Source organism: Antechinus flavipes, chromosome 4 (assembly GCF_016432865.1).
Source record: "Antechinus flavipes isolate AdamAnt ecotype Samford, QLD, Australia chromosome 4, AdamAnt_v2, whole genome shotgun sequence".
Lineage (NCBI taxonomy): Eukaryota > Metazoa > Chordata > Mammalia > Dasyuromorphia > Dasyuridae > Antechinus > Antechinus flavipes.
In genome coordinates this window covers 452,044,770-452,071,000 of record NC_067401.1, presented here as the reverse complement: position 1 = coordinate 452,071,000, position 26,231 = coordinate 452,044,770, and the positions used below count along the sequence as shown (strand labels likewise).

Sequence of the window (26,231 nt, the reverse complement as noted above, 5' to 3'; positions counted from 1 at the left end):
TCTCTCTTTTTCCCCCTCTCTCTCATCTCTGTCTCCTTTCATCCTGTCCCTCCTAAAAAGAATTTTGCTTCTAATCACATCTTCTTCCAATCCCCCCTCCTTTTTATCCCCTGTAGTGATAAAATCCATTATGTGCCCAACTAATGAAGTATGTTATTAACTTTTTGAGCCACTTTTAAGGACAGCAAGATTTAAGTGCTGTCTCTCACCATCACCCAATTTTCCTCTCCAATATAAAAGCTTTTTCATGATTCTTTTATTTAAGGTAATTTTATTTCTCCCTTCCAACCTCTCCAGTACATCATTCTTTTTTATTCCTTAATTTTATTTTTATATATTATCCCATAATAGTAAATTCACATTCGTGCCCTCTGTCTATATATACTCCTTCTAACGGCTCCAATAATAAAAAAGTTCGTAGGAGTTAGAAGTATCCTCCTTTCATGTAAAAATGTCAACAGTTTAACCTTATTGAATTCCTTATGATTTCCCTTTAAATCTTATATTTGAAAATAGAATTTTCTATTGATCTTAACACTTCCTGGCTGTGTGATCCTGGGCAAGTCACTTAAATTGCTTCAGCAAAAAAAAAAAAAAAAAAGTCTTCTATTTTATAAAATATCCATTTTTCTCCCTGAAGTTTCATTATTTTTCTAGGTAAATAATTCTTGGTTTTAATCCTAGTTCCTTTGCCTTATAGAATATCATATCCCAAACCCTTCAGTCCTTTAATATAAAAGCTACTAAATGTGGTCTTATCCTAACTGTGGCTCCGTGGTATTTTAATTGTTTTTGTATTATTTTCTTCTTACCTTGGCACTCTAGAATTTGACCATAATATATTCCTTGAAATTATCATTTTAAAATCTCTTCAAGTAGTGATGGATAGATTCTTTTAATTTCTATTTTACCCTCTGATTCTGGGAAATTGGGAATTTTCTTTTTAATTTCTTGAAATATGATTCTAAGATTTTTTTAAATCATAATTTTCAGGTAGTCCAATAATTCTTAAATTATCTCTCCGCAAGCTATTTTTCAGGTCAGTTGTTTTTTTCTTTTAGAGGTAATCAGGGTTAAAGATTTGCCCAGAATCATGTAGTTAGTAAGTATCTGAGTCTGGACTTGAATTCAGATCCTCTTGATTTCAGGTGTTCTATCTGCTGTACCATCCAATTGCCCCTCAAGTCAATAGTTGGGTTTTTTTTTTTTTTGGTTTGTTTTGTTTTTTAATGAGGTAGTTCACATTTTCTTTTTTTTTTTGTCTTTTTTTTTGTGTTGCATGGATTCATTAAATTCTTTTTGCCCAATTTTAATTAAGAAATTATTTTCTTCAGTGTTACTGTATATTCTTTTCCATTTGACTAATTTTACTTTTTAAGGAGTTCAATTTTTCAGTCAATTTTTGTATTTATTTTTCTATTTGGCTAATTCTGCTTTTTATGCCTCTTTTTACCATTTGGTTTATTCTGGTTTTTAAGATGTTGTTTTCTTCCATATTTTACGTCTTTTTTTAACCAAGCTATTATCTTTTTATAATTTTCTTAAATCACTCATTTCTTTTTGTCAAATTTTCTTCTACTCCTCTTATTTGATTTTTAAAATCTTTTTTGTACTTTTCTAGGGATTCTTTTTTATGGGGGGGAGGGATTACTGAGACCAATTCAGAGTTTTCTTTGAGACAGATGCAGCTGTTTTTATTTTGTCGGATTCTGAGTTTTTATTTTAATCTTCCCTGTCATCAGAATAATTTGGGATGATCAGGTTCTTCTTTGTTGTTTGCTCATTTTTCAGCTTTTTCTTGACATTTAGCTTTATGTTAAAGTTGGGCTCTGCTCTGGGGATGAAGGAGGCATTCTCCCAAACTGTTTTTAGAACTAGTTTTGCTGGTCTGTAGGTTTTCCATTCTTCCAAGATGGCCTGATCTAAGCAGAGGTGTGGTCAGCGCTCTGCTGACCTTCACTCTTGTCTGTGAGTTACCACAAGCATTCTTTTCTGCCCTGGAACTGTGACCTGGCTGGCATTCCTCCTCACACTGCGTCTGTGATCTGGAGTGGAGTTTGGGCAATGAAACGGGGGCCACCATTCAGCGCCAGCCCAGGTGCCCAATCCAAAAGCTCCAGAAGCTGTAACTCCAATTCAGTCCCTTTGGAGCCCTGCTTGTCAGGGCACAACTGCCACTGGATTGAACTCCACTCTCACCCCAATGAGACAGACTCTCCTATGAACCTTACAAGTTGTCTTGGGCTGGAAAATTATTTCACTCTGTTCTTTTGTTTATTCTGCGGCATTCATTTTGTGGCATTATTTTAAAGTTGTTTGGGAGGGAATTTGGGAGAGCTCAACCAGTCCTTGCTTTTACTTTGCTATCTTCCATTTCACTTTTTAAAAAGTATTTCTATCTAGTTCTGTATTTTAATAAATATTAGAATATACAAAATTAACCATGGTTACATATTATCTCTGAATTTACAATGAAAAATTTGAAATAACATTTAGTCACAAAGGGCTCTATTAAGAAGAATTTCATTCTTTTTCGGTCAAGATAGGGAAATGTGACCCCCACTCCACCGAAAATTCCTTGCAAGGATATCAGGTGAATTCTGATGAAATTTTCACATCCAAACCCTTTCAAAGTCATTTGCAGAGTCTGTGGCCATCGAGCACATGGCATTCTCTTCCTTTATAAGCCATCATGTACCAACATTGTTTCATTGGGAGAGGTATCTTCGTAACCATGTTCAGTCCTGTTAACACTCAAAAGCAGAGCCACCTCATGGAGTACGAGAGAGAGCTGGCACCAAACGGGAAGGAAAAACCTGAATCTGAGTCCTGATTGGAGCTAAAAACACCTGCACGACCAGCAATTCATTATCTCTCAATGTCCCGGGGACCTCTTAAAAGGACGTTCTTTATCTTTTTTGTTTCATAGACCCCTTTGACAGTTTAGTTAAGCCTAAGGACTCTTTCTCAGAATCAAGTAAGTACATAAAATATATACAAAAGGAAGTGAATTATTTTGAAAGCAGCTTTCCTCTCTATATTTTATATAAATGTTATATGTGTACACACACACACACACATCCATACATGATCTGTTTTCATACAGACGTTAGCTCATCCTGTTCTAAGGCTGCAAAGAAATTGCTAATCTGAACTAACAGGGGAAGTTCTTTATGTGGTTGGTGCCCCCTGTCCTACACAGATGAAAACCCGTGTTCAATGGGGAGGAAGGGGGGATGAGTAAGACTAGATGAGGAGAAGGGAGAGAAAAGAAGAGAGGATGGAAGCAGGGAAAGGAAACATTTACAGCAGTGGAATCCTATAATGTGATGGCCGGAAGGACTGGAGAGAAAACTGGGTTCCATGTCCTCATGTTATAAAGAAGCTGAACCTAACCAAGAGGACATTCACAGGGTCTCGTGCGTGACCTCCGAGAACGCTGATGAGGAGCCCCCCGAGAATCTGGATGGACTTCAGCAGTTGGGGACACACCTTGCGGACATCATGGGTCAACCTCTTCAAGTGTCCTTGCAGCACACGACTTATTGTTGCATCTCTAGTAAAGATCTGAAAACTCACTTACTAAATATTAACCAGGTATGCTTCAGCTTCAAGTACGCCCTCAAATCCGACTGAAAGCCGATCTCATAGAGCGTGGGGCTTCCGGGCTTTGTATGAAGGTGATGAAACTCAGAGTAACACGCCCATATGCCTGTAAAAATAATTAGAGCCAATAAGCCAAGAGTGCTATTCTCAGTAACGTTGTCTACCAGGTATATTCCCTCGTCGGTCTCATTTTTATTTCCAAGTTATATGTTTTATTTGAAACTATTAGTCCAAGGGCTCTAGGACATTCCCAGTAGATATTTCTACCTAATGGAAATTTTTCAGGACACTCCCGAACCCCATCGCTCCCCCATTATTGTCCTACCATGATCAATGTACTTTTGCAACTTTATCACAGAATCAGGAGAGAGGGAGACAGAAGGAGAACTCAGATTTGCATCTTTACAACAGAAACATTGAGAAAATGAATGTTCATCCCCAACCTTAGGGCTTTTGACTTTGTGTGATACATTGCGAATAAGAAAGTCAATGCTGTTCCAAGAGGGTCTAGTTTTCTTAGGGAACAAGTGGTGGGTTTCTGGTTCATTAGCAAAATGAGCTTTAAAATACTGAAACGTAGGTTCATGGAAAGCCCTTTACCAGGTGGGAGGATGGAAGAAGAAAGACCGAACAGCTGGGTTGAACTGAAACATGCAAATCTGGCGCTGGAGGCAAACAGCACAGCACGGCCGTATGAAAAGCACCTCCCAATCACTATTTTAAGACAGATTCAATGATGGTAGAAATTGGGGCTCGGGAGAAACCTTGGATCCTGGGGCAGAAGGTGTTGTACACAATAGGTGCTTAATAATTGCTCCAGCATCCCCTGTGCACATCACAATGATTTTTTTGGTACATATTTATTTATGCACATGCTGTCTTCCTCATAAGAATATAACTTCTTTGAGGACAGCTATCATTTCTCTTTTGACCTTGTAACCCAGGACATAGGAGTCAGTCTGTCAATAAAAGCATCTATGATCACAGTGGCGGGACCACATGAAATGCTTAAAACAGACACTTATTGATTGATTTCCTGACGGTAACGGTCTGAATCAGGTTGACTGGGGGCAGTCTCCAAAGTTCCTACTATGTAGATTAGGAAATTTTTAGAGTTAGAAATCGTTCAGGAGTCATGATTGTAGAAGTTATAAAAATGAACTCAGTTTCTTTCACTGGCCCCCTTTTCACTATTCATTCCCTTTGAAGAATAATTCATTCCACCACCTGTATGGCTCTGTGCTAAATAATGCCAGCAAAGAAAGGGGAGGTAATAAAGGAGTTCTGAACTTTGTTCATATTCTGGATTCCTTGATTATTGGGTGGAGCTTCTGGAGCCCTTCCCATAATAAGGCTGATAAATACACAAAATAAAATAAGAGGAGGAAAAGATTAGTCAAAATGAAGATGGGCTTGTTTCTCTTCTCCAGAAACCCTTGGAATTTATCCAGGGACCTCTCAAAGTCTATCCAGGGGCCACTCAAAAAATCCAGGGGCTCCCTGAAACCTCTCCCTGGCCCCCACTGCTCAAAATCGGTGCTTCTGAGACGTGTGAATGAGAGTAAATAGATACCTACCGTAGGCTATAAGGATGACCACGCCAAAGACAAAGATCCACAAGATGACACCCGCAGTGTATTTCAGCAACATCAGGAAGAGCAAACTGCTGATCATTGCAAGGATTAGCCCACTGAAAGGAAGGAAAAGATGAACCTGAGCATCCAGGAGGCCTGGGGAAACAGCCACTGCTCAGGCTCAGAAAGCTTCCCTGCCAGCCCTGGACTCCTATAAACAAAGACACATAAAGACAAAATAGCTATTTCTGGTTACAGTCACCCTGGGTCCCGGCTTCTTCACCCCCACCCTGAGGTCTTGGTGCTGCAGCCTGATCACCAGCAACCCTGGAGCAGCCCTTCTTACCCAGAGTAAACAATGCTGGATTTTGTGGCTATTATACAGAAATGTTGATTTGTATGAATTTATTTTGTATCTTGTAACTTTTCTGAGTTTGTTAATTATGTTGACTGGTTTTTTAGTTGATTCTGTGCAAAGAAATGATAGCTTTGTTTCTTCTCTGACAACTTATTCCTTTGTTTTTCATCTTAGTGCTATAGCTAAAATTTCTAATATAATAGTAAAAAAAATAATAATAGACACCCTTTCTTCTCCCTAGATCTTATTGGAAAAGCTTCTGGATTGCCACCATAACAGACATGCAATATTTCTCAGTTTTAAATAGGTACTATTTATCATTTTCAGGAAAACTGATTATTCCAGTTCTCTCTATTGTTTTTAATAGGAATGGGGATATTTCCTGCATCTATTGAAGCAGTCATATGATTCTGTTGTTTTTGTTATTGTGGTAAATTGTATTTATGGTTTTTCTAATATTAAACCAGTCTTGTATTCCTAGTATAAATCTAATCTGCTCATGTATGCAATTTGTGATATATTATTGTCATCTCCTTGATAGTGTTTTATTTAAAATTTTTCTTCAATATTTATTAGAGAAATTGTTCTAATTTCCTTTGTTTTGACTCTCCCTCATTTAGACATCAATACAATATTTTTGTCATAAGAAGAACGCGATAGGATCCCTTCTTTGCCTATTTTAATTGATTAATTTTTATTTTATTTTCTTAATTACACATAAAATTTTTTTAACATTTAAAATTTTTGAATTTCAAATTTTTTTCCTCTCTCTCACATCTCTCCCGTCCTTGAAAATGGAAACAAGTTGATACAGATTGTATAAGTGCAGTCTGGAAAACCATATTAACCATTTTCCAAAAGAAGTCAGAAAACAACAACAATACGAATAATAAAGTTTTTTTTAAAAAACTAAATTTTAATCTGCATTCAGACTTCACCATTTTTTTTCTGGAGATAGATGGCATTTTCCATTATAAGTCTTTTGTCTTGGATCACTGTATTATTGAGAATAACTAGGTCATTCACAGTTGATCATTCTATGATACTGCTATTGCTATGTACAGTATTCTCCTGGTTCTGCTCATTTCACTCTGCCTCAGTTCATGCTAGTATTCCCAGGTTTTTCTGAAATCATTCTCCTCATCAATTCTTATGGCACAATGGTGTTCTATCACAATCATATGGTCCAACTTATTCTTTCATTTCCCAGTTGATAATTGTCCACTCCAGAAGCAGCTACATCCAAAGAAAGAACACTGGGAAACGAATGTGAACTATTTGCATTTTTGTTTTTCTTCCCGGGTTATTTATACCTTCTGAATCCAATTCTTCCTGTGCAACAAGAGAACTGTTCAGTTCTGCAAACATATATTGTATCTAGGATATACTGCAACATATCCAACATATAAAGGACTGCTTGCCATCTAGGGGAGGGGGTGGAGGGAGGGAGGGGAAAAATCGGAACAGAAGCGAGTGCAAGGGATAATGTTGTAAAAAAAAATTACCCTGGCATGGGTTCTGTCAATATAAAGTTATTATAAAATAAAATTAAATATATAAAAATTTTTTAAAAAGATAATTTCCAAGTCTTTGTCACTACAAAAGATCTGCTACAAGGATTTTTGTGTATATAGGTCCTTTTCCTTTTTCTTTGATCTGTTTGGTGTACAGACTTAGTAGTGGTTTTTCTAGGCCAAAGAGTATACACAGTTTTATATCATTTGAATATAATTCCAAATTACTTTCCAGAATTGGCTCAATTAAAAACTCCACCAACAGTGCACTAGGGTCCCTGTTTTTCCTCATCCCCTCCAATATTTGTCATTTTCCTTTTCTCTCACATTAACTAATCTCATAGGTGTGGTATAGTACCCCAGAGTTGTTTTAATTTGCATTTCTCTAATCAGCAGTGATTTAAAGCATTTTTGATATGACTAAAGATAGTTTTGATTTTTTATTCTGAAAAAATATCTATTCATATATGTTGACCACAATTGAAGAATTCATTTTTTATATATAAATTTGATTTTGGCCTTTACACATTTGAGAAATGAAACCTTTATCAGAGAAATTTGCTATTAATTTCCCTTCCAGTTTCCTTCTAATCTTGGCTGCTTTGGCTTTGTTAATGCAAACCCTTTTTTATTCTATATCAAATATTCCACTTCTGTTTGGGGATAAATCCCCATCAAAATAACCCACTTTATATCCCATCATCCTCTTAATCTCATTTGTTCATAAACTCTTCCCTTATCCATAGATCTGAGAGGTAAAACTTTCCATGCTCCTTTAATTTACTTATATCACCTTTTATGTCTAAATGATGTACCAATTTTGACCTTATCTTGATACACAGTGTGAGAAGATGATCTACATCTAGTTTCTGCCAAACTGCTTTCCAATTTTCTCAAAATTTTTGTTCAAAGTGATTTCTTGTCCCCAAATTTTGGATCTTTGGATTTGTCAAACACTAGATGAGCATAAATATTTACTACTGTTTATTGTGTATCTAATCTATTTCATTGATCCACCACTCTATTACTGAATCAGCACTAGATTGTTTTAATGATTACAACTTTGTAATACAGTTTGATATCTGATACTACCAAGACACCTTTCTTCATATGTTTTTTCATTGACTCCCTTGATATTCTTGACCTCTTGTTGTATCAGACAAATTTTGTGGTTTTTTTCAAGCTTTATAAAATAATTCTTTGGTAAATTTGACTGGAATGGCACTGGATAAATAATTTAGGCAGAATTGTCATATATATATGCATATATATATATATATAATTACTCACGAGCAATTAATTTTAGTTCTGCCTTTATTTGGGTGAAAAATGTTTTGTAATTGTGAACATATAGTTCCTAGGTTTGTCTTGGCGTTTAGTCATTCAAATATTTTATATTGTCTGAAATTATTTTAATGAGACTTTTTTCTCTTTCTGCTGGATGTTGGTGATAATATGTGAAGATGTTGATAATTTATGTGGATTTGTTTTGTTGACCAATAACTTTGCTAATTCTGGTCATTGTTTCAACTAATTTTTAAGCCAATTTTCTAAATATACACTCATATCATCTGCAAAGAGTTTTCTTTCTTCATTGCCTATTCTAATTCATTGCATTTCTTTTTCTTCTTTTATTGCCATAGCTAAGTTTTAGTGCAATATTGGATAATATTAGGAATAATGAAATCCTAGCTTCACTCCTTATCTTATTGAGAAAGTTTCTAGTTTATTCCTGTAACAGATAATACTTGCTGATGATTTCCGATAGATACTACTTAACATTTTTAGGAAAGTTCCAATAATTCCTATGCTTTCTGAGTTTTAAATAAGAATGATTATTCTATTTTGCCAAAAGTTTTTCTGTGTCTATTGAGATAATCATATACTTTTTGTTGATTTTGTTATTGATATGATTAATTATGCTGATAATTTTCCTTTTTATATTGTTTTTTTATTTTCAAAACATATGCAGAGATAATTTTCAACATTTGCCCCTGCACAATTCTGTGTTCCAAATTTTTCCCTCCTCCTCTTTCCCCCCCACAAGGCAAGTAATCCAATATATGTTAAACATATACAATTCTTCTATCCATATTTTCACAATAATCTTGCTGCACAAGAAAAATCAGATCTGAAAGGGAAAAGAGAAAGAAAACAAAATGCAAGCAAACAACAACAAAAAAGTGAAATATGATGCACACTCAGTCCCCACAATCCTCTCTCTGGATGCAGATGGCTCTCTTTATCACAGGACCATTGGAATTGGCCTGAATCACCTTAGTATTGAAAAGAGCCATCTCCAGCTGAAACTGTTAACACAAAAGCAGGTATGGACTATATTAAAATAAAGGACTTGGTATATATAGATCAATAAAATCTTGGTCAAAAAGGCATTAATTTCCACATCACCTGTCTTAATAATGAGGAGGCTCAACTTTTGTTCAAATCTGTCTGAGCAAAAACAATGAGCAGGAACATACCCAACAACCCATACTTAAAATTTCTTTTACTGACTGATTAGATCAGGCTAGTTCCTAATGCAATAATTATTAAATACAAGAGAGAAAATATTCATTTCTCACAGTTTTCTTCCTTTGAAAAATCAAATTAACCAATGATTTATTTATTTTAGTGGGTTGTTTCCCATAAACAGCTCCTAGTTTTATTTATTTTATTTATGAGTTCAATAATTTCCTTACTTTCAATTTTATTAACTTCTCATTTGATTTTCAGGATTTCCAATTTAATGTTTAATTGAGGATTCTTCATTGCTCTTTTCTATTTTATTGAGGCTAGAACTTGAGATAAAATTTCCCCCCTTACATACTGTTTTGGCTGCATCCCATAAATTTTGGTACGTGTGACATTGTTGTCATGCTCTTTAGTGAAATTATTTATTGCGTCTTTGATTTGTTCTTAGACCCACTCATTAAGATTACATCATTTAATTTCCCATTAATTTTTAGTCTGTGTTTGCACAGATCCTTTATTGAAAATTATTTTATTGCATTAGCTAAAAAGGTCTAAAAAGGGTCTGCTTTACTGTTTTTAGTTGTGAGGTTATCATCATGCCCTGATACTTGGCCAGTTTTTGTGAAGATACTATGTACAGCTGAGAAAACAACATACTTCGTTCTATTCCATTTTCTCCAGAGGTCTATCATATTTAACTTTTCTAAAATTCCATTCCATTTTCATAATTTCTTTCTTATTTATTTTATGGGTAGATTTATTTATCTTTGATAGGAGAAAATTGAGCTTCCTCATTAGTATAGTTTTACTGTTTCCTCTAATAACTCATTTAAGTTTTCCTCTAAGAATTTGGATGCTATGCCATTTGGCACATATATATTTAGTATGATAGTACTTCATTTTAGCAAAATGTAGTTTTCCTGCTTAGCAGTTTTAATTAGGTTTTGTTGTTGTTTTTGCTCTGAGATCATGATTGCTACCCTACTTTTTTTTTTTTTAACTTCAGATGAAGTATAATTCCACACCAACTCTCTATTTTTACTCTCTGTATCTTTCTATTTCAAGTGTGTTTCTTGTAAACAACATATTATTGGATTCTGTTTTTTAATCCATTCTGCCATTTGATGGGTGAGTTCATCTTACTCACATTCACAGTCATGATTATTAATTGTATTTCCCTCCATTTTATTTTTTTTTCTGTTTTTCCTCTTTTTACCTTCTCAAAAATGTTTTGGTTTTGACCAGTACCTTTTTTAATCTGCCCTTCTTCTATCAGTTCTTCCCCTCCTACTTCCTTGTAGAATAAACTAGATTTTTATACCCAATTAAATATGTATGTTATTCCTTCTTTGAGCCAGTTCTGAGGGAACTAAGGTTCAAGCAGTGCCTGCCCCAATCCCCTTCCCAGACTCCTCTCCATTGTAAAAGATCTTTATTTCACCTCTTTGAAATAAAGATTTCAAAATCTTTATTTTGAAATAAATTTCAAAAATTTGTTGAATTATATATTCAATAAATATAATTTATTATATTTAATTATAATAAATAATTAAGGGTCAATGTTAGAAAAAATGTCCATCTATATGCTTTGTAAATAAAAAAGTTTTAATAAAAAATTTCTTAAAAAAGAATTTCAATGCTAATTTGGAACTATGCCCAAAAGGCTATAAAACTGTGTATATCCTTTGATCCAGCAGTGTTTCTACTGGGTTTGTATTCAAGAGATCATAAAAGATGGGTAAAGGGCCCACATGTGCACAAATGTTTGTGGCGGCCCTTTTTTGAAGTGACAAGGAATTGAAAACTGAGTGGATGCCCATCAGTTGGAGAATGGCTGAATAAGCTATGGTCTATGAATGTTTTGGAAAATTATTGTTCTGTAAGAAACGACCCGCAGGAAGATTTCAGAAAGGCCTGGAGAGACTTTCATGAACTGATGCTGAGTGAAATGAGCAGAAGCAGGAGTTTGTGTGGAATGGAGAGATAAGGTGAAGAACTTACAGGAATGTTTAAATTCTTTTTCTGTATTTTTTATTATTTCTATGTCTCTGTGACCTACGTAAGTACGGTGTGTGTGAGCCAATATTTATTTAAAACTTTAGATATATTTACTTAACCAGAAATGATGACATTTATCCTTGTTCAATGTTATCAATAGGTTAGTTTAAATGATGTCAGCTCAGTAATCTGAAGTTTGAAGGTCTGATTGATGATTCCTCAGGGAATCAGGGAAACAAAGCATTCTGTTTTAATCTGCCTTTGGCACCAATATTGAACATTCAGTTAGCAGAGAGGGCACCTATTTCTCACTACTCCCCAACTTATGATGTAATCCTTTATAACAGAACCTATAAAAGCTGTATATATTTACTACTTCTTTAGCCTCCTACCACAGGCTTTCTCTTTCTTATCTTGTGATGGGACGGCTCATCCTCCGGAGGTTTTAGTAAACAACTTTTCTGCTTTCTACTGAATGATCTCTGAGTAGTCATTTTGGGTAAGAGTCTTTTACATCCCACACAAGTTCATTGTACAGGGCAACAACAAGATTATGTGATGATCCCTTGTGATGAACATGGCTCTTTTCAACAGAGGTAGTTCAAGTTTTCAACAGTGAGGTGGTTCAAGGCAATTCCAACAGACTTGTGATGGAAAGTGAATAGTATTTTCCCCTTTGTTGTTGTTTGTCTGCTTACTTTTTTTCTTTCTCATAGCTTTTTTTCCCTTTTGATCTTTTTTTTTTTTTTTTGGTGCAGCCTGATAAATATGGAAATATATTTAGAAGAATTGCACATGTTTGTCAGATTGCTTGGTGTCTTGGGGAAGGGATGGGAGAGAAAGGAAATTTTGGAACAAAAGATTTGCAAAGGTAACTATTACAAAAATTAGCTTTGCATGTATTTGAAAAAATAAAATGCTATTAAAATTCTTAAAAAGAATGTCATCGCCATTCAAATTTGGCATATCTAATATTAATATCAATTCACTGTCTAGCATATCTTTAGTGTCTCTATCTCTCTTTTAATTAGGTTTGGGTTTGCTTTTGTTTCCTCTGGGATCACGATTGCTACTCTATTTTTTTGTTTGTTTCAGCAGAAACCTAACAGTTTCTGTTCTGCTCCCTTATTTTAACTCTGTGTATATCTTTCTGTTTCAAGTGTATGTCATGTAAACAACACGGTGGCTTCTTGTCTATTCGGCAACCTTCTGTTTTCTAAGTGAAGTTTCTGTTTCAGTCACGATTGCTGTGTACTTTTCTGCGTTCTTCCCTTAGTTTTCCCTCCTTCCTTTTTAAGCCTGTTTTCTAAGTGCTCCTCCCTTAAGCTACTTTTTATCCCTCATCACTTTTCCATGGACCCTTTTCTCTCCTGTTCCTCTATCTTTTATACAAGCATTTAGGCTTTGATGCAAACGCCCTGTGGAGCGGGAAGATCTGACTTCAGATCTGACCTAAGACAGTTGTGTGACTCTGGCCAATGTTTGCCTGACTCCTTCCTCCAGGGCAAAGTGGGAATAGCGGCGGCACCGGGTTGTGTCTAATACCTAAAGCGTTCAGCCCAGTATCTGGCGCGCAGTCGGTACCGAATGAAGGCTTCCTCCTCCCCCCCTCACCCACCCTTGGAAGAAACTATGTAAGTGGGTTCTTTCCTCTCAGCCCGGGCCGAGTCCCTGCTCCTGGGCTCGGCCGCACAGCTGTCCCCGGCTCCCGTTGGGTCTGCCACGGGGAGCGGGCGGGAGCTGGCAGCCGCACCCACGCCTGCCCTGGGCAGAAGCTCGGGGACCCCGGGTGCCCAGGCGCTGTCCTGGATCTCTTCCAGTTCCGGGAGCTAGACCGCTTCCTGCGTGAGCACGTTCCTGGCCAGGCTCCAGCCGCAGGGGCTGCAGAGCTCTGCTTCCTCAGTCATTTTAGCCCAGGAAGTGATTCACCGGCATCTCTTCTCAGCTTTCCTTCCGGGGCATTTTCTAAATCATCCTGGAGAAGGTTCGAGGAGGAGCGTGGCTCCGGCGCTTCCTCCTGCTCCTCCAGGTGACTCCTTCTGGGCTTGTTTCAATGTTATGTGTTGTTCCCCTGTCCAATAGGATTGCGTTGTTTTATTTTTGTGCCCCTAGTTTCTCACACCCGCAGGGGTTTGTTATTGAGAATAAATGGATTCCAATCTCTCTTTTCCCCCTAAAAGGGCAAATCCTTGCAGCGCGTCCCAGAAGTTCTCAGGATGAAGCGCTTGGCAAACAGCCCCAGGGCTGCCTCCAACCCAACGCAGCGCTCAGCCTGCTTCTGGCTAAGACTCGTTGGGTTGGAGCCCCCTCTCGGCGGGAGGGCTTGGGCAGCTTTTCCCCTCTCAGTCTTCCCGTTGTTCCTTCTGCCAGGAAGAATATTAGCATCGGGCCCCTGCCCAAAGGCGGCCATCAGTGGTCTTGATGAGGGATAGATATGGGAACCAAATGATGAGGTCTAGATCTGGGGTACCTGAATGAAACCAGGGTTTAAGTGAGGTCTAGTGGCAGTTCGGGGTACAGGGAGTCAAAGAGAGTTCCCCTGCAACCCCACTGGATTCGGCCCAAGGATACGGAATTAAATGAGGTCTAGTGGCAGCGCCGGTCCCCAATAAAAGCATTTATTGGCCCGAAATAGGCGAAGTAGAGATAAGGAGGGCGCCGGCCAGAGGGTCCAGCGGACAGAAAGTCCTGTCACGCCAGGCGTAAGGCTGCCATGTTTGGGACCTCGGCAAAGAGGGGGTCCCAGAGCGGCCCCTTTTATAACGGGAGATTGAGCTAGAGGGGCCTGTGGGGGCAGCCCCTGTTGGCTCAGATCCACATCTTCTACTGGAATTCAAAGGGACCAGGATTTGCGAATCAAAGGTCCTTGATTGATAATTACATCAACTAGGAGGGCTTGGGAATCAGAAAGAAAGGAATCTTAAAGGGACCACAGCCGCATCAGTCTTTACTAGTGCTCAGGTTCACAAGGCTCGAACCAGGCCCCAGAAGCTCCTTCCGAGTCTCATGAGAGCCGGGATGCACAAGGGACTCCATCCCCCAGAATTCTGAACGTGACCTACGACCCCCGGAGAGTTCAGCTCTGGGGAAGGGGTTCGGCTCAGCGGTCCCCTCAGCTTGGTTCCATCCCCCAGAATTCCGAACGTGACCTACGACCCCCGGAGAGTTCGGCCCTGGGGAGGGGCTCGGAGGCCCCCTCAGCTTGCTTCCAAGTTGGGTTCCCACAAGCCCGCAGGAGCTTCTCTGAGTCCCCACTTCCTGGGGCCACCTAAGCCTCCTCCGCCTCCGGAAGCTCCTCTGTGGCCGGTTCCCATCATTTCGCCGCTGCCCAGCAGATGGCGCTCAGCACCTGCTCTTGGAGCAACCGTGGCCGGGCTGAGGAGATGATCCGGAGGGAGCCGGGTCTGACCAGCGGGAGTCTGGAAAAGCGCGGGAGCCAGAAAACGTCCTTCTCTGACAGCCGCGCCTTCCACCGCACGTCCCAGCGCCGAGGAGCCTTCTGGCTCCACCCTCACAGAGGGACGCCGCGTCTGGTTACCTCCACATCTGGGCCGTTCTCTTCCTGCCTATGCTAGGCCCCGTCCCAGAGACCGGGGTCCCCGGGCCATTCCCGCTCCTTCCCCCTCTGGAGTTTTATTTTCCAGCATTTTCTGGGGCAGCTGAGCCGGGTTGCTCACCTTACCTCAGGATTGCCTTTGAAAAAGAGATCATGGAGACATGGAGAAGAACCCGGCCTGAGGGAGCCAGTTTTGTGGTCCCCAATATACAGGCGGACTCTCAATGAGTGGCCATAAGGCAACGCTACTGGCTTGGGGGGTGTTTCTAGTTCAGTCTCAATAAACACGTGTTAAGCGCCTGCTGTGGGCCCGGCTGGCTGAGCCTTCCTAACCTTGCGGCTGTGTCAAGGACGGTTCAGTGACGTTACAGACCACGTGCAGGCCCGCAGGGAAGCCCCGCCCCCAGGGGCACGATGGGGGAATAAGAAGCGGAAGCTCTGGGAGAAATCCCTCCGCTCCCTCCAATCACGGGTTATCTCCTCAACTCGCAGGGATGTGTCCAACTGGATAAATGCTCCCGGCCCAGGTGGGGGAGCCTTTCCGGCTATTCCAAAACACGTGACCCAGGAGGAGCCGGAGGGCCGGGGAACGGACCCAAATCACCCGGCTCAGTGTCAGTGTCGGTCTCCCTGCGGGAGAATGGAAGGACTTGGAGGGCGGGGCCTGTTTCTTCACATCCTCTCTGTACCACAAGATGCTCCGATTCTTTAAGACCACTGACTAAATCACGGAGTTATGACTCGGGTACATCCCCCCCAACAAAGCCCCTCAGACATTGCTGTGAGAGATCCTATGCCCCTGGGTGCCCCGGCAGTGGGCGCTGTTCCTGGAATTGGGGCAGTGCCCACTGAAAGTGAGAGCAGCTCGGGGAGGACCCAGGCACTGCCCCCCCGGAGGGAGACCGGACCCCCGGGAACTACTCACATGAGAATCCAGTGCCAGGACTTGACGAAGTCTTCGAACACCCTCATGCCGATTGTTCTCCCCATGAGCACCATGTTGACACCGCTGAATTCAAAGGAGAAGAGAGAGCCTTTTAAAACCAGCCCCCGGCCGGCCCTCCACGGAGGGCTGCCCGGCTGCCGCCAGACCCACTCTGGGCAATGCTGGCGCGGCCAACGTGCAGCTGCCTCAGGGGGGCATCTCCCAAGAAGGGCGGCGAGGTGGTTGCAGCAGGGCTGGAGGCACAGAAATGGCGCCCAGGAAGGAATCCTGGAGAAGGGTGCCCGGAGCTCCCCGAATCCCGGGCGGCCCAGTCAGGCTGGCCTTAATCCTCCCGAGGGAGGCAGCCCTCTGGGGACAGGAAACCCGCCGAGAGATGGGCAGAGGGGCTCTGGCGAGCTTGGGCATAACTTCTGTCCGGGGAAGCCCACTGACTCGGGACACTTATGAGTGGAGAGCGGCCTCCCTCCCCTGGGAGAGGGTCTTAGAGCAATGAGCTGTGGAGCTGGGTTACTTTGGGCCTCAGAACCCCCAAGATTTCACCATTTAAGTCAACCCTGTAGTACAACCTGACTTCCTTCTCTAGAGGTATTTTTAATGACCATTTGGAATACCGAGACCCAGGAAATGGAATACTATGTGTCTGTTGTTCCATCAGAACTTCCAGGTGTCTGAGGGGGTATTTTTTCTAATCTGTTTCCACAAAATTATAATAAATAAGCTGTGTTCTCTTCGTAGGATCAAGGTTTACAGCTGGAGGCAGAGGGAGTGGGAATGGCTTAAAGGGGCTCCATCCCAAACTCCTCATTTTGCAGATCAAGAAACTAAGGCACCGGGAGACTAAGAGAGGTATCCAAGGTCACTCAGGCAGCAGAAGGCTGAGCTGATGCTGGAAACCATGGCCTTTGGTTCCAAATCCCGGCGCTTCCCATTTTGCCGTAGTGCCACTGAATGCCTGCCAACTTTCAAGGAAGACAAACAGAAATGTCTCCAAAAGTATTGGAGCATTAAAATTTGCATTTACATTCAGCAATCTGGGCCATAAAACCACCCTGGCCAGGTGTGTGCATGCAATACTCAATCTTGTGCCCTTAAAACAAACAGGCAGCACAGTGCCGTGCGCAGTCTGGGGGCTAGAGAAACAAGTCCATAGAGAGAGGTCATTTTAATGTCATCCCTGCTTCTCTCTTTCTGTCTCTCTGTTTTTCACTCTCTGTCTGTCTGTCTCTCTCTACATATATCTGTATATCTGTGTTTTTCACTGTCTCTGTGTGTGTGTGTGTGTATTATATATAGATAGATAGATAGCTATATTCCTCTCTCCCCATTTTGGATTAATTAATACAGTCACTAAAAATAATCTGAGAATGGAGGAAGTCTGTTGATGAGAGTATTTTTGGAGAGGGCGCTCACCAGGAGAGGAGCTGCCTGCTGCACTGAATAAAGGACCAGCCCTTGGGGTTAGGGTCTCAGGTCCAAACCTTGCCTCTGACACAGAAGGGGAAGCCAGTACCCGCTCACTGCCCTCAGTCAATCTCTAAGACTACAAAGTCCAGATGCATGGCCCGTCTCCAGCAGTGAAAGATATTTCCGTTCCGTACACCAATGAAACCGTAGGATTTGACCCCAAATAAAATCCTAAAGGGTCCTTGATGACAAAAAAACATTCCATGGGCTCTGCTATGTTATCATGGATACTTTTTCCGTATGTGTCATTTCTCAGTTCCACAAACATTTGGGTAATCTCCCTGACTCCTAGAGATCAGCTTTCTTCCTCTGCTGTCACAAATAGATCGAATGAGCCTGTGCCCATGACCCAATTCTGGGTTTTGAGCTTACAGGGGACAACATGCAAGTTCTTTCACCCCTCCCACCCTTATCCTCCCAATCTGGGGACAGATTGGAAGCAGAACTAAGACGATAAACAAACATACTTGACACCTTCCCAGAGTTCAGTTACGTTTCTTAACTTTCCAACTCCATCAAGGAACATTGTCTTGTTTTTGACGGTCAGAATGCCATTGATAGTACGGAAGTCCGGGAGACATCTCTTGAGAACTGTTAGAAAAGACATGAAAGCGATGGTAGTCACTGCTCCACCTGTCCCCACCCAAGGGTCCCTTATGCTGTGTTCCCTCCACACTGAAGCCTCCCGAGGTTTAGCATTCAGTTCTTTCCAGATGATGTAGAAGTTACCCAATGTGACAATTACTGCTTATTATTACTTCATGAGAGGAAAAGTGCCTCCTAAAGTAGACCTGCCATCTGACTTCTGCAACCAGACTGTTCAGGGGTTCATCTCGAACACAAGGCATGACACAGAAAGAAAAATGGAAATAATATTTATTGCCCATTGTAAAAATACTTTGATATTCATACTAAGTTGAATTTTATGAAAGGGAAAATCTAATTTTTTTTCTTGTAGGGCAAAGAAATGAATGCTCATTCAGCCAACTCTTGCAAAATAAAGCTTCATCATGAAATAGCCACATTCACAGCTAGGCAACTAAAAGAAGAGGATGATATTTTTTATGTCTTACTAATTTGCCTGTCCCCCAGCTCTCTTTCCTTTTCACGGGTTTAGAGGGGAAATTCTGAAGCCATAAATAAGATGTCTATTTTGCTGATGTAGGTGACACTGAGAAGAGGTTTGTCCGAATTTGATCTTTTCAATAATGATTCTAATTGAAGTGCCCTTGGCTAAGTATTGGAAGAAGGAGATGGCCTTGGAGGTATCTTCCAACTCAAAGAATGATTCTGTGATCTTTGAACTGCTAACAAATGGAACAAAACCTCCACTCCCCTCCAGCCCCACAGTTTTTATTAGAAGATGAGGAGTGGATCAGAATGCATTTCTCTTTATAGGTCTATGCTGAGAAATGCCAGAAATGAACTCATCCTAACTAATTTGAATGTGATCAAGTGATAATTAATTTGGGTTTTACAAAAATTAAGATTAATAAAGAAAATTTCATAGCTCTTTGTTATGTCCTTCCTTGCCAACCTAGCCCATAAAGATGGTAGTGCAGTGGATCTGAGCTAGTTAATATGGGTTCTCCGGATAAAGATTCTTATTTCATCTCCTTCATGTCTACATCCACAGGAGGCTTGCATAAATGGCCTTTCCAATAATGCACTTGATTTGGGTTTGGTTCTGGTACTGTCTCCTGGGAAAGTGACTAAACCTCTCTGGACTTAGTTTCCTTATCTATAAATTGAGTCATAAAATTAAGTTTTTTTCAAAGTAAATTTTGAAGCAATCATTTATTCAAATCTATATGTACCCAAGTGATACCGAAAAACTGTCAGAGTTTTTTCACTTTTTTAATATTTTGTTTATGTAGAAACCGTGCTCAAATCACAAAGACTAAATTTAAAATAAAATATCAATCACTCACAAGGTCTGCTGGGAAAAATCACTGCTGGACAATCATTATCCCGAAAAACTTCTAGTATAGGCTGAAAACAGGAGAAGGAATATATAATAGTATAGTAGACAGGGTAACAAGTTACTTTTATCCTTAATATAGGAAAAAATGTTTTACCAAATAAATTTTAAAGTCTGTACCTTTTAAAAAAAACAAATATCATAATGGACTTATTATCTAAGTTACTTCATTTAATAATACATTATTATTTGAGGAATGGCTCAAAAAGTTGTGGCATATGATTACAACTGTGCTATAAAAAATGATGAGCTCTATGATCTTAGAAATACGTGGATAGACTGGCATGAAATAATGAAGAGTGAAATGAGCAGAACCAGAAGAACGCTGTGTAAGGTAACAGCAATACTATTTGAAAAACAACTTTGAATGACAAAACCATTTTGACTATTATAAATGCCCAAATTAACTACAAAAGGTATCTGAAGGAAGATAACTATCTTATCTGCATCCAGAGAAAAACCTGATATATAGAAGTATGTATAATATGATTTTACACACATACACATACACATACATATATATATCATACACACATATATACATATATTTACATAGACATATATATGGTATCCATCTCTAGGGAAGAAGGAAGAAAAAAAGAAACATGGTAATTTTATTGTATATTTAAAAAGAAAAGCAAGTTGTACACAATATTTGTAGCTTCATGTTATGGAAATGCTTGTTTTATTTTTACTCATGAGTTTATTCATTTATTTATTTAGGAGGCAATCAGGGTTAAGTGACTTGTCCAGGGTCACACAGGTAGTAAATGTTTGAGTCTGTGTTTGAATTCAGATCCTCCTGATTCCAGGGCTGGTACTCCATCCACTGTGCCACCTGGGCTACTCTAGAAATGTTTATTTTATTTCTTAAATTCATAATAAAAATAATATACATGCAAGTTATCCATTAAAAGCACTCTTATATTAGAAGCTCAGGCCAAGCCCATCCATTGAGGAATGGAGGAATTGAGGAGCAAGCTGGGGAATTACAATTGTGATGAAATATTATGATGCTGGAAGAAATGATAAAGGGAATAGTTTTAGAAAAACCTGGGAAAATTTACAAGAATTGATGTGAAGTGAAGGGAGCAGAGCCAGAGGAGCATTTTACACAGTAGCAACAAAATCATGAAGACAAACGACCTTTGAAAGGCCTGAGAACTCTGATCAACACGATGACCCACAACAATTCCTGAGGACTCAAAATGAAACGTGCTGCCGAGCTCCATACAGAAAAAACAGACTCAGATTCCAGATTCCTTTTTATGACCAAAGGGAGACTTTGTTTGGCTTGATTATATATGTCATAAGTGCCATATGTGTTTGTAACTGGGATTTTGTTTTTCTTGCTTTCTCAATGTGTACATGGCTAGAAGTGCAGGAATGAGTGGAAGATAAGAGACAGGAAAGAAGGGCATTCATTTGAAAATAAAACAAAATTTAATTTTTAAAAGGCCTCAAAGGTAATTCAGTAGGAAATAAAAAACAGGCATTTCTGATCCATTCTGTTATAGATGAGTCCATTCCAAATAAAGTCCAAGAATCCGAATGCTTGTATTTTCATTTTTGCTGCTTTTTTTCTTCAGAGAAATATTGTCACAGTTTATTTTTATATTTTATATTTTATTTGGGCAGGGTCAGGTTTCTGGCTCAAACTTATATTTACATCCCTGTGTTTGGAATTGTGTGATTGAACTAACCACTAGACTTGATAGCTAAGTTTGATTTGTCACAAAAACAGCAAGATTCCATCACCATAAAACTAAAAGTATGGTCCCAAATAATTTTTTCAATTAATTCTTTCTCTTTCCCTTCCTTTGATTTTCTTCCTCTCTTTTTTTTAAACTTTTCTTCTTTTTCTCTTTCTTTTTTCTTTCATCATGATCATTTCCAAATATATCCTTCCCTCAAAATCCACTACCCATAACTCAGCAACTATATTTGTGTAACTAAGGAAGTATGCTGCTGTGTTTGACAATGTCAAAGCTAGGAACAGAGTATGGAATGCACAGTTAGCAGAGCTGGGAGAACATTTCCATTAGTTTTTTCCACCTCAGGGTAATGTTTCCAAAGGGTGTATCAGCCCACCTAGTTCATGTCCCCTGTATGTCCACGGCCAGAACGGTCAATTTTTTGCACCTATAATTTCCACCTCCCCAAGAAAATAAGAACATCCATTTCCATATTTCTTTTTTAGGGACAAGACCGATACAAGTAGCACACTTCATTTTCCTGTTCTGCTCCCATAGATTATTGCAATCAATTTGTCTATGATACCTTGCTTTTTCTTCCTTCTTCATTACTATGTCGGTCTAGGCATCTCCCACACAAGTCACTGTCTGCTGCAGTATATTAAGATTCTAGCACATTAGAACCATGATTGGTTCAGTCATTTCTCTGATCAATAAGCACTCACTCTCTTCCTGAGTTGTCACTTTTACAAAAGTATTACTATGAATAATTATCTCAAATTGGTCACTGAAATTTTAGCTGCACTTGACACTTACTTTGTGACATTGGACAAGTCGTTTGGTCCTGATTACCTCTCCACAAAAAAAAGAAAAGAAAAAAGAAAGAATAAATAAAAATAAATGTCAGCGAAAGAAAATGTCAACATGGCTATTTACAGGGGGAAAAAGCAAAGGTGTCCCTGCTCCAGGTGCTCCATCCACTGTACCCAAACCTGCCACAACCTCAGAGAGCTGGATGTCTTTGATCCAATTATATTCTTAGTAATTTCTGCCACATCTGAGGAATTTGGGACCGGAGACTTCTGGGATCAGAACAAATGGTGGCGTGAAGCCTGGATGCAGCCTGAGCTCTCCTAGTTTCCCTTCAAATGCTGTGAAAATGAGCCTCTGAACCAGATCTGCAATGGCAGCGTCTACAAAGACACAGAGTGAAGCAATTTCCTGCCCACGATGGGCTGGAAGGACTTCAGGGTCAGCTTCACTGGGTGGGTGAGTGGGGGGCCACAGTCCAGCTTATGTGGTATTTGTGAAGTCCAGAGGGAGGATCCTAGTCACAGGGGTCAGTAACCGAGACCCTCTCCCCTAATTCATGCAGAACAGTGGGGCAGCCTCCAGTCTCAGCTCAGAAGGTAAACTGCCGGTCTGGGGAACTCGGATAATAACAGACAGGACTAGGTCGGTGTACCCCCCACAGAGAGTGGTCCCCTAGGAAAAATCACCAAATGGGGGGCCCTGCCCTCCAAGCCAAAGCTTGAGACGGTGCCTCCTACATCCCAAGAGCAGGGCTCCTCTTTACAAGTCACGAAATAGGGAGAAAAAGAAAATGGGCAAAAACCAAGAGAGAACCTTGACCACAGAAAACGACTGTGGCAAAAGGGAAGACCAAAACACCAACTCAGAAAGGACAAAGTGCCCACAGGACAAACCTCAAAAGGAAATATGAAAGAGCCTTCCTGGACGAGCATTTAAAGGATTTTAAAAGTAAAATAAGAGAAGTAGAGGAAAAGTTGGGAAAAGAAACAAGAGATACACAAGAGAGAGTCAGAAGGTGGAAAAGGGAGACAAAAATGGACTGAAGAAAATACAGTTGGCCAAATGAAAATCCACTGGAGAAAACACCTTTAAAAGTAAAATTAATCAAATTGAAAAGAAGATAAAAAAGCTAGTTGAAGAAAAAATACATTTAAAACTAGATCTTAGCTAATGGAAGCTAATGACTCTATGAAAAATCAAGAAGAGGTCAAATAGACCAAAAAAAAAAAAAATGAAAAAAATAGAAGAATATATAAAATACCCTATTGGAAAGACAAATGATTTGGAAAACAGATCCAAGAGGGATAAATATAAAATTATTGGACTACCTGAAAGTTATGACCAAAAAAAGAGCCCGGATAGCATTCTTCAAGAAATTATCAAAGAAAACTGCCTGATATACTAAAATCAGAGGACAAAATAGTCATTGAAAGAACCCATTGATCACTTCCTGAAAGAAAACCCACAAGGGAAATTCCAGGAAATATAACTGCAAAACTCCAGAACTATAAAGTCAAAGAACAAAAATACTATAAATGGCCAGAAGAAAAAATTCAAGTGTCAGGGAGCCATAGTTAGGATTGCCAAGGATTTGGCAGCTTCTACAATAAAAGATCAGAAAGCCTGGAACATCATATTTCAAAAGGCAAAGGACCTGGAGAATTAACTGCCCACTTGAGACTGAATTTCATCTTTCAGGAGAGGAAATGAGCCTTCAATGAAGTAGGGAACTTTCTTTTTTAAATTTTATCTTATTTTTTAAAAAGAGAGAATAAGAAAAAAGAAAAAAATAAATAATACAAAACAAAAGAGAATGTTGTAATGTGATCAGCAGAACATCAGGGAGGATTCAAAATATGTAACAATGAAAACAATGAATTATCAGTTCAAGAAAGTACATATTATATGTATGCATATGCATATATATCTATTAGTAGAAGAAATTAAGAGTCATGAGTATCCATCATTTCTTTACTTCCTTAAAAAGTATTCTTATTGTTCTCTGCTGCATACCTTTTTTACTTTATTATTTTTCTCGTCATCCCTCCCATCTCCCCAAAGCATGCTATAGTTAAGGTACATACACACACACACACACACATACACACACACACACACACACACACACAGTTGTTCCTATCCCTGCTGATTCTTTAATTCTGCTCCTTATCTTGCCTTGCTGTTACTTAACTTCCTCCCATCCATGGATCCCTCCATTTTCTTCTTTCCTCACTATTGGCTTCCCCATCCACCCATCCCTCACCCTTTATTTCTTTACAGATTTTGGAGAGTGCTAGACCCTTCATGGTATGTATATAGTGTTGCTTATTGAACCCCTTCCTGATGTGAGTAGGATTTCTGAACTACGATCCCTCCTTCTCCCTTAATGCCTCTGTGTCTTTTCTTCCTTTGCACGTCACTTATATAACATAATTATTATTTTTACCTTAACTCTGCCCCAATCTCTCTTTTGAGGTACCCTATTGTTGATGTCAATATTAAACATTATGGCATACATTATTTCCCATGTAAAAAAACATAAAAAATTATCTTTATTATATCCCTTGAAACTGATCCTTGATATTGGATTTTCTATGTTAAATTTTCTACTAAGTTAGGGTTTAGTTGATAGAAAATCCTGAAAATCTGCAAGTTTGTTGAAAGTTCATTTTTTTCTCATTCAATATTATGGATAATTTTGCTGGATATGATATTTTTGGCCACAACCTAGTTCTTTTGATTGTCAATAGATATGATTTCAGGATCTGCAATCTTTTATTGTGGCTGCTGCTAAGTCTCATACAATTTTAATTGTAGCTACGGTGTATTTTAATTGTTTTTTATTTCTTACATAATTTTCTCTTTGATCTGGGGGTTTCAAAATTTGGTAATAATATTTCATATATGTTTTCACAAAGGATCTCATCAAGATGGTGACTGGTGAATTTTTTCTATTTCTATTTTTCCCTCATGTTCTATCATAACAATAAAATTTTCTTATACTATTTCTTTCACTACTGTGTCAAGGTTCTTTTTCTGGTCACAACTTTCAGGTAGTCTAAATATTCTCATATTTTCTCTTCTTGATCTGTTCTCCACATGTTGTTTTTCTTATAAGATGGTTCATATTCTGTTCTATTTTTTCATTTTTTATAATCTGTTTTGCTATATCTTGGTCTCTTATAGCTTCATTGACTTCCCATTGCCTAATTTTAATTTTTAAAGAGTTATTTTCATTTTTGAGACTATATCTCTTTTTCTACTTGGTTAACTTTTTCCCCAAACTCTTGTTTTTCTTGGATGGCTTTTTTTTTAGTTTTTCCTCATTATCTCACTTGCTTTCTAAATTCTTTTTTGTGTTCTTCTATAAATTATCTCTAGGTAGGGAGCCATTTCATGTTACCCTTTAGGATAGAAACTTTTTTTACATTTTAAAAATGTCCTCCTCTGAGGATGAATGCCAGTCTTTCCTGTTCCCATAGTAAATTTCTATGATTGGGAATAAATGGAATTTTCCTTAAAATAATAAGCAGCATCTATCTAAAACCATCAGTAGGCATCATATGTAATGGGAAAAAGCTACAATCATTCCCAGTAAAATCATGGGTGAAACAAGGATATTGCTTATCACCATAGTTATTCAATGTTGTGCTAAAAATGTTGGCTTTAGCAAAAGAAAAGAAAAATAAATAGAAGGAATTAGAGAAGGCAATGAGGAAATAAAACTATTACTCTTTGCAGATGATATGATGATATACTTAGAGAATCCTAGAGAATCAACTAAAAGATGACTTGAAACAATTAAAAATTTTAGCAAAGTTCCATAAATCAACATTTCTCTGTGTTACCAAAAAGCCTGCCAGCAAGAGATAGAGAAATTTGATTTAAAATAACTATAAACAATACAAAATACTTGGAAATCTGTCAAGACAAACCTAAGAACTATATGAACACAATTCAAAACAATTTTCACACACATAATCTTGGCAATTGGGAAAATATCAATTGTTCATGAGTCGGCCAAGCTAATATAATAAAAACGACAATTCTACCTGTTACTCTACTTATTCAGTGTCATAGCAATCAACCTGCCAACAATTATTTTATAGAGTTACAAAAAGATAATAACAAAATTTATCTGGGAAAAGAAAAGATCAAGAATATAAATATAAAGGGAATTAATGGGAAAAACTGCAAAGGACAATGGCCTAGCAGTATCAGATCTAAAACTCTATTATAAAGTAGCAGTAATCAG

General features: G+C 38.9%; 1 protein-coding gene across 1 annotated transcript in view; it reads right to left on the bottom strand.

The window, feature by feature from the left end:
• Positions 1 to 26,231, bottom strand: part of SLC44A5 (solute carrier family 44 member 5) — a 244,435-nt gene that overhangs the window by 48,267 nt on the left and 169,937 nt on the right. Inside the window, exons 8-12 of the mRNA XM_051996842.1 lie at positions 19,420 to 19,480; positions 17,956 to 18,079; positions 16,004 to 16,087; positions 5,184 to 5,296; positions 3,584 to 3,712 (exon numbers count right to left, since the gene is read on the bottom strand). Coding sequence (XP_051852802.1) covers positions 3,584 to 3,712; positions 5,184 to 5,296; positions 16,004 to 16,087; positions 17,956 to 18,079; positions 19,420 to 19,480 — 511 coding nt within the window. The remainder of the gene's footprint in view (positions 1 to 3,583; positions 3,713 to 5,183; positions 5,297 to 16,003; positions 16,088 to 17,955; positions 18,080 to 19,419; positions 19,481 to 26,231) is intronic.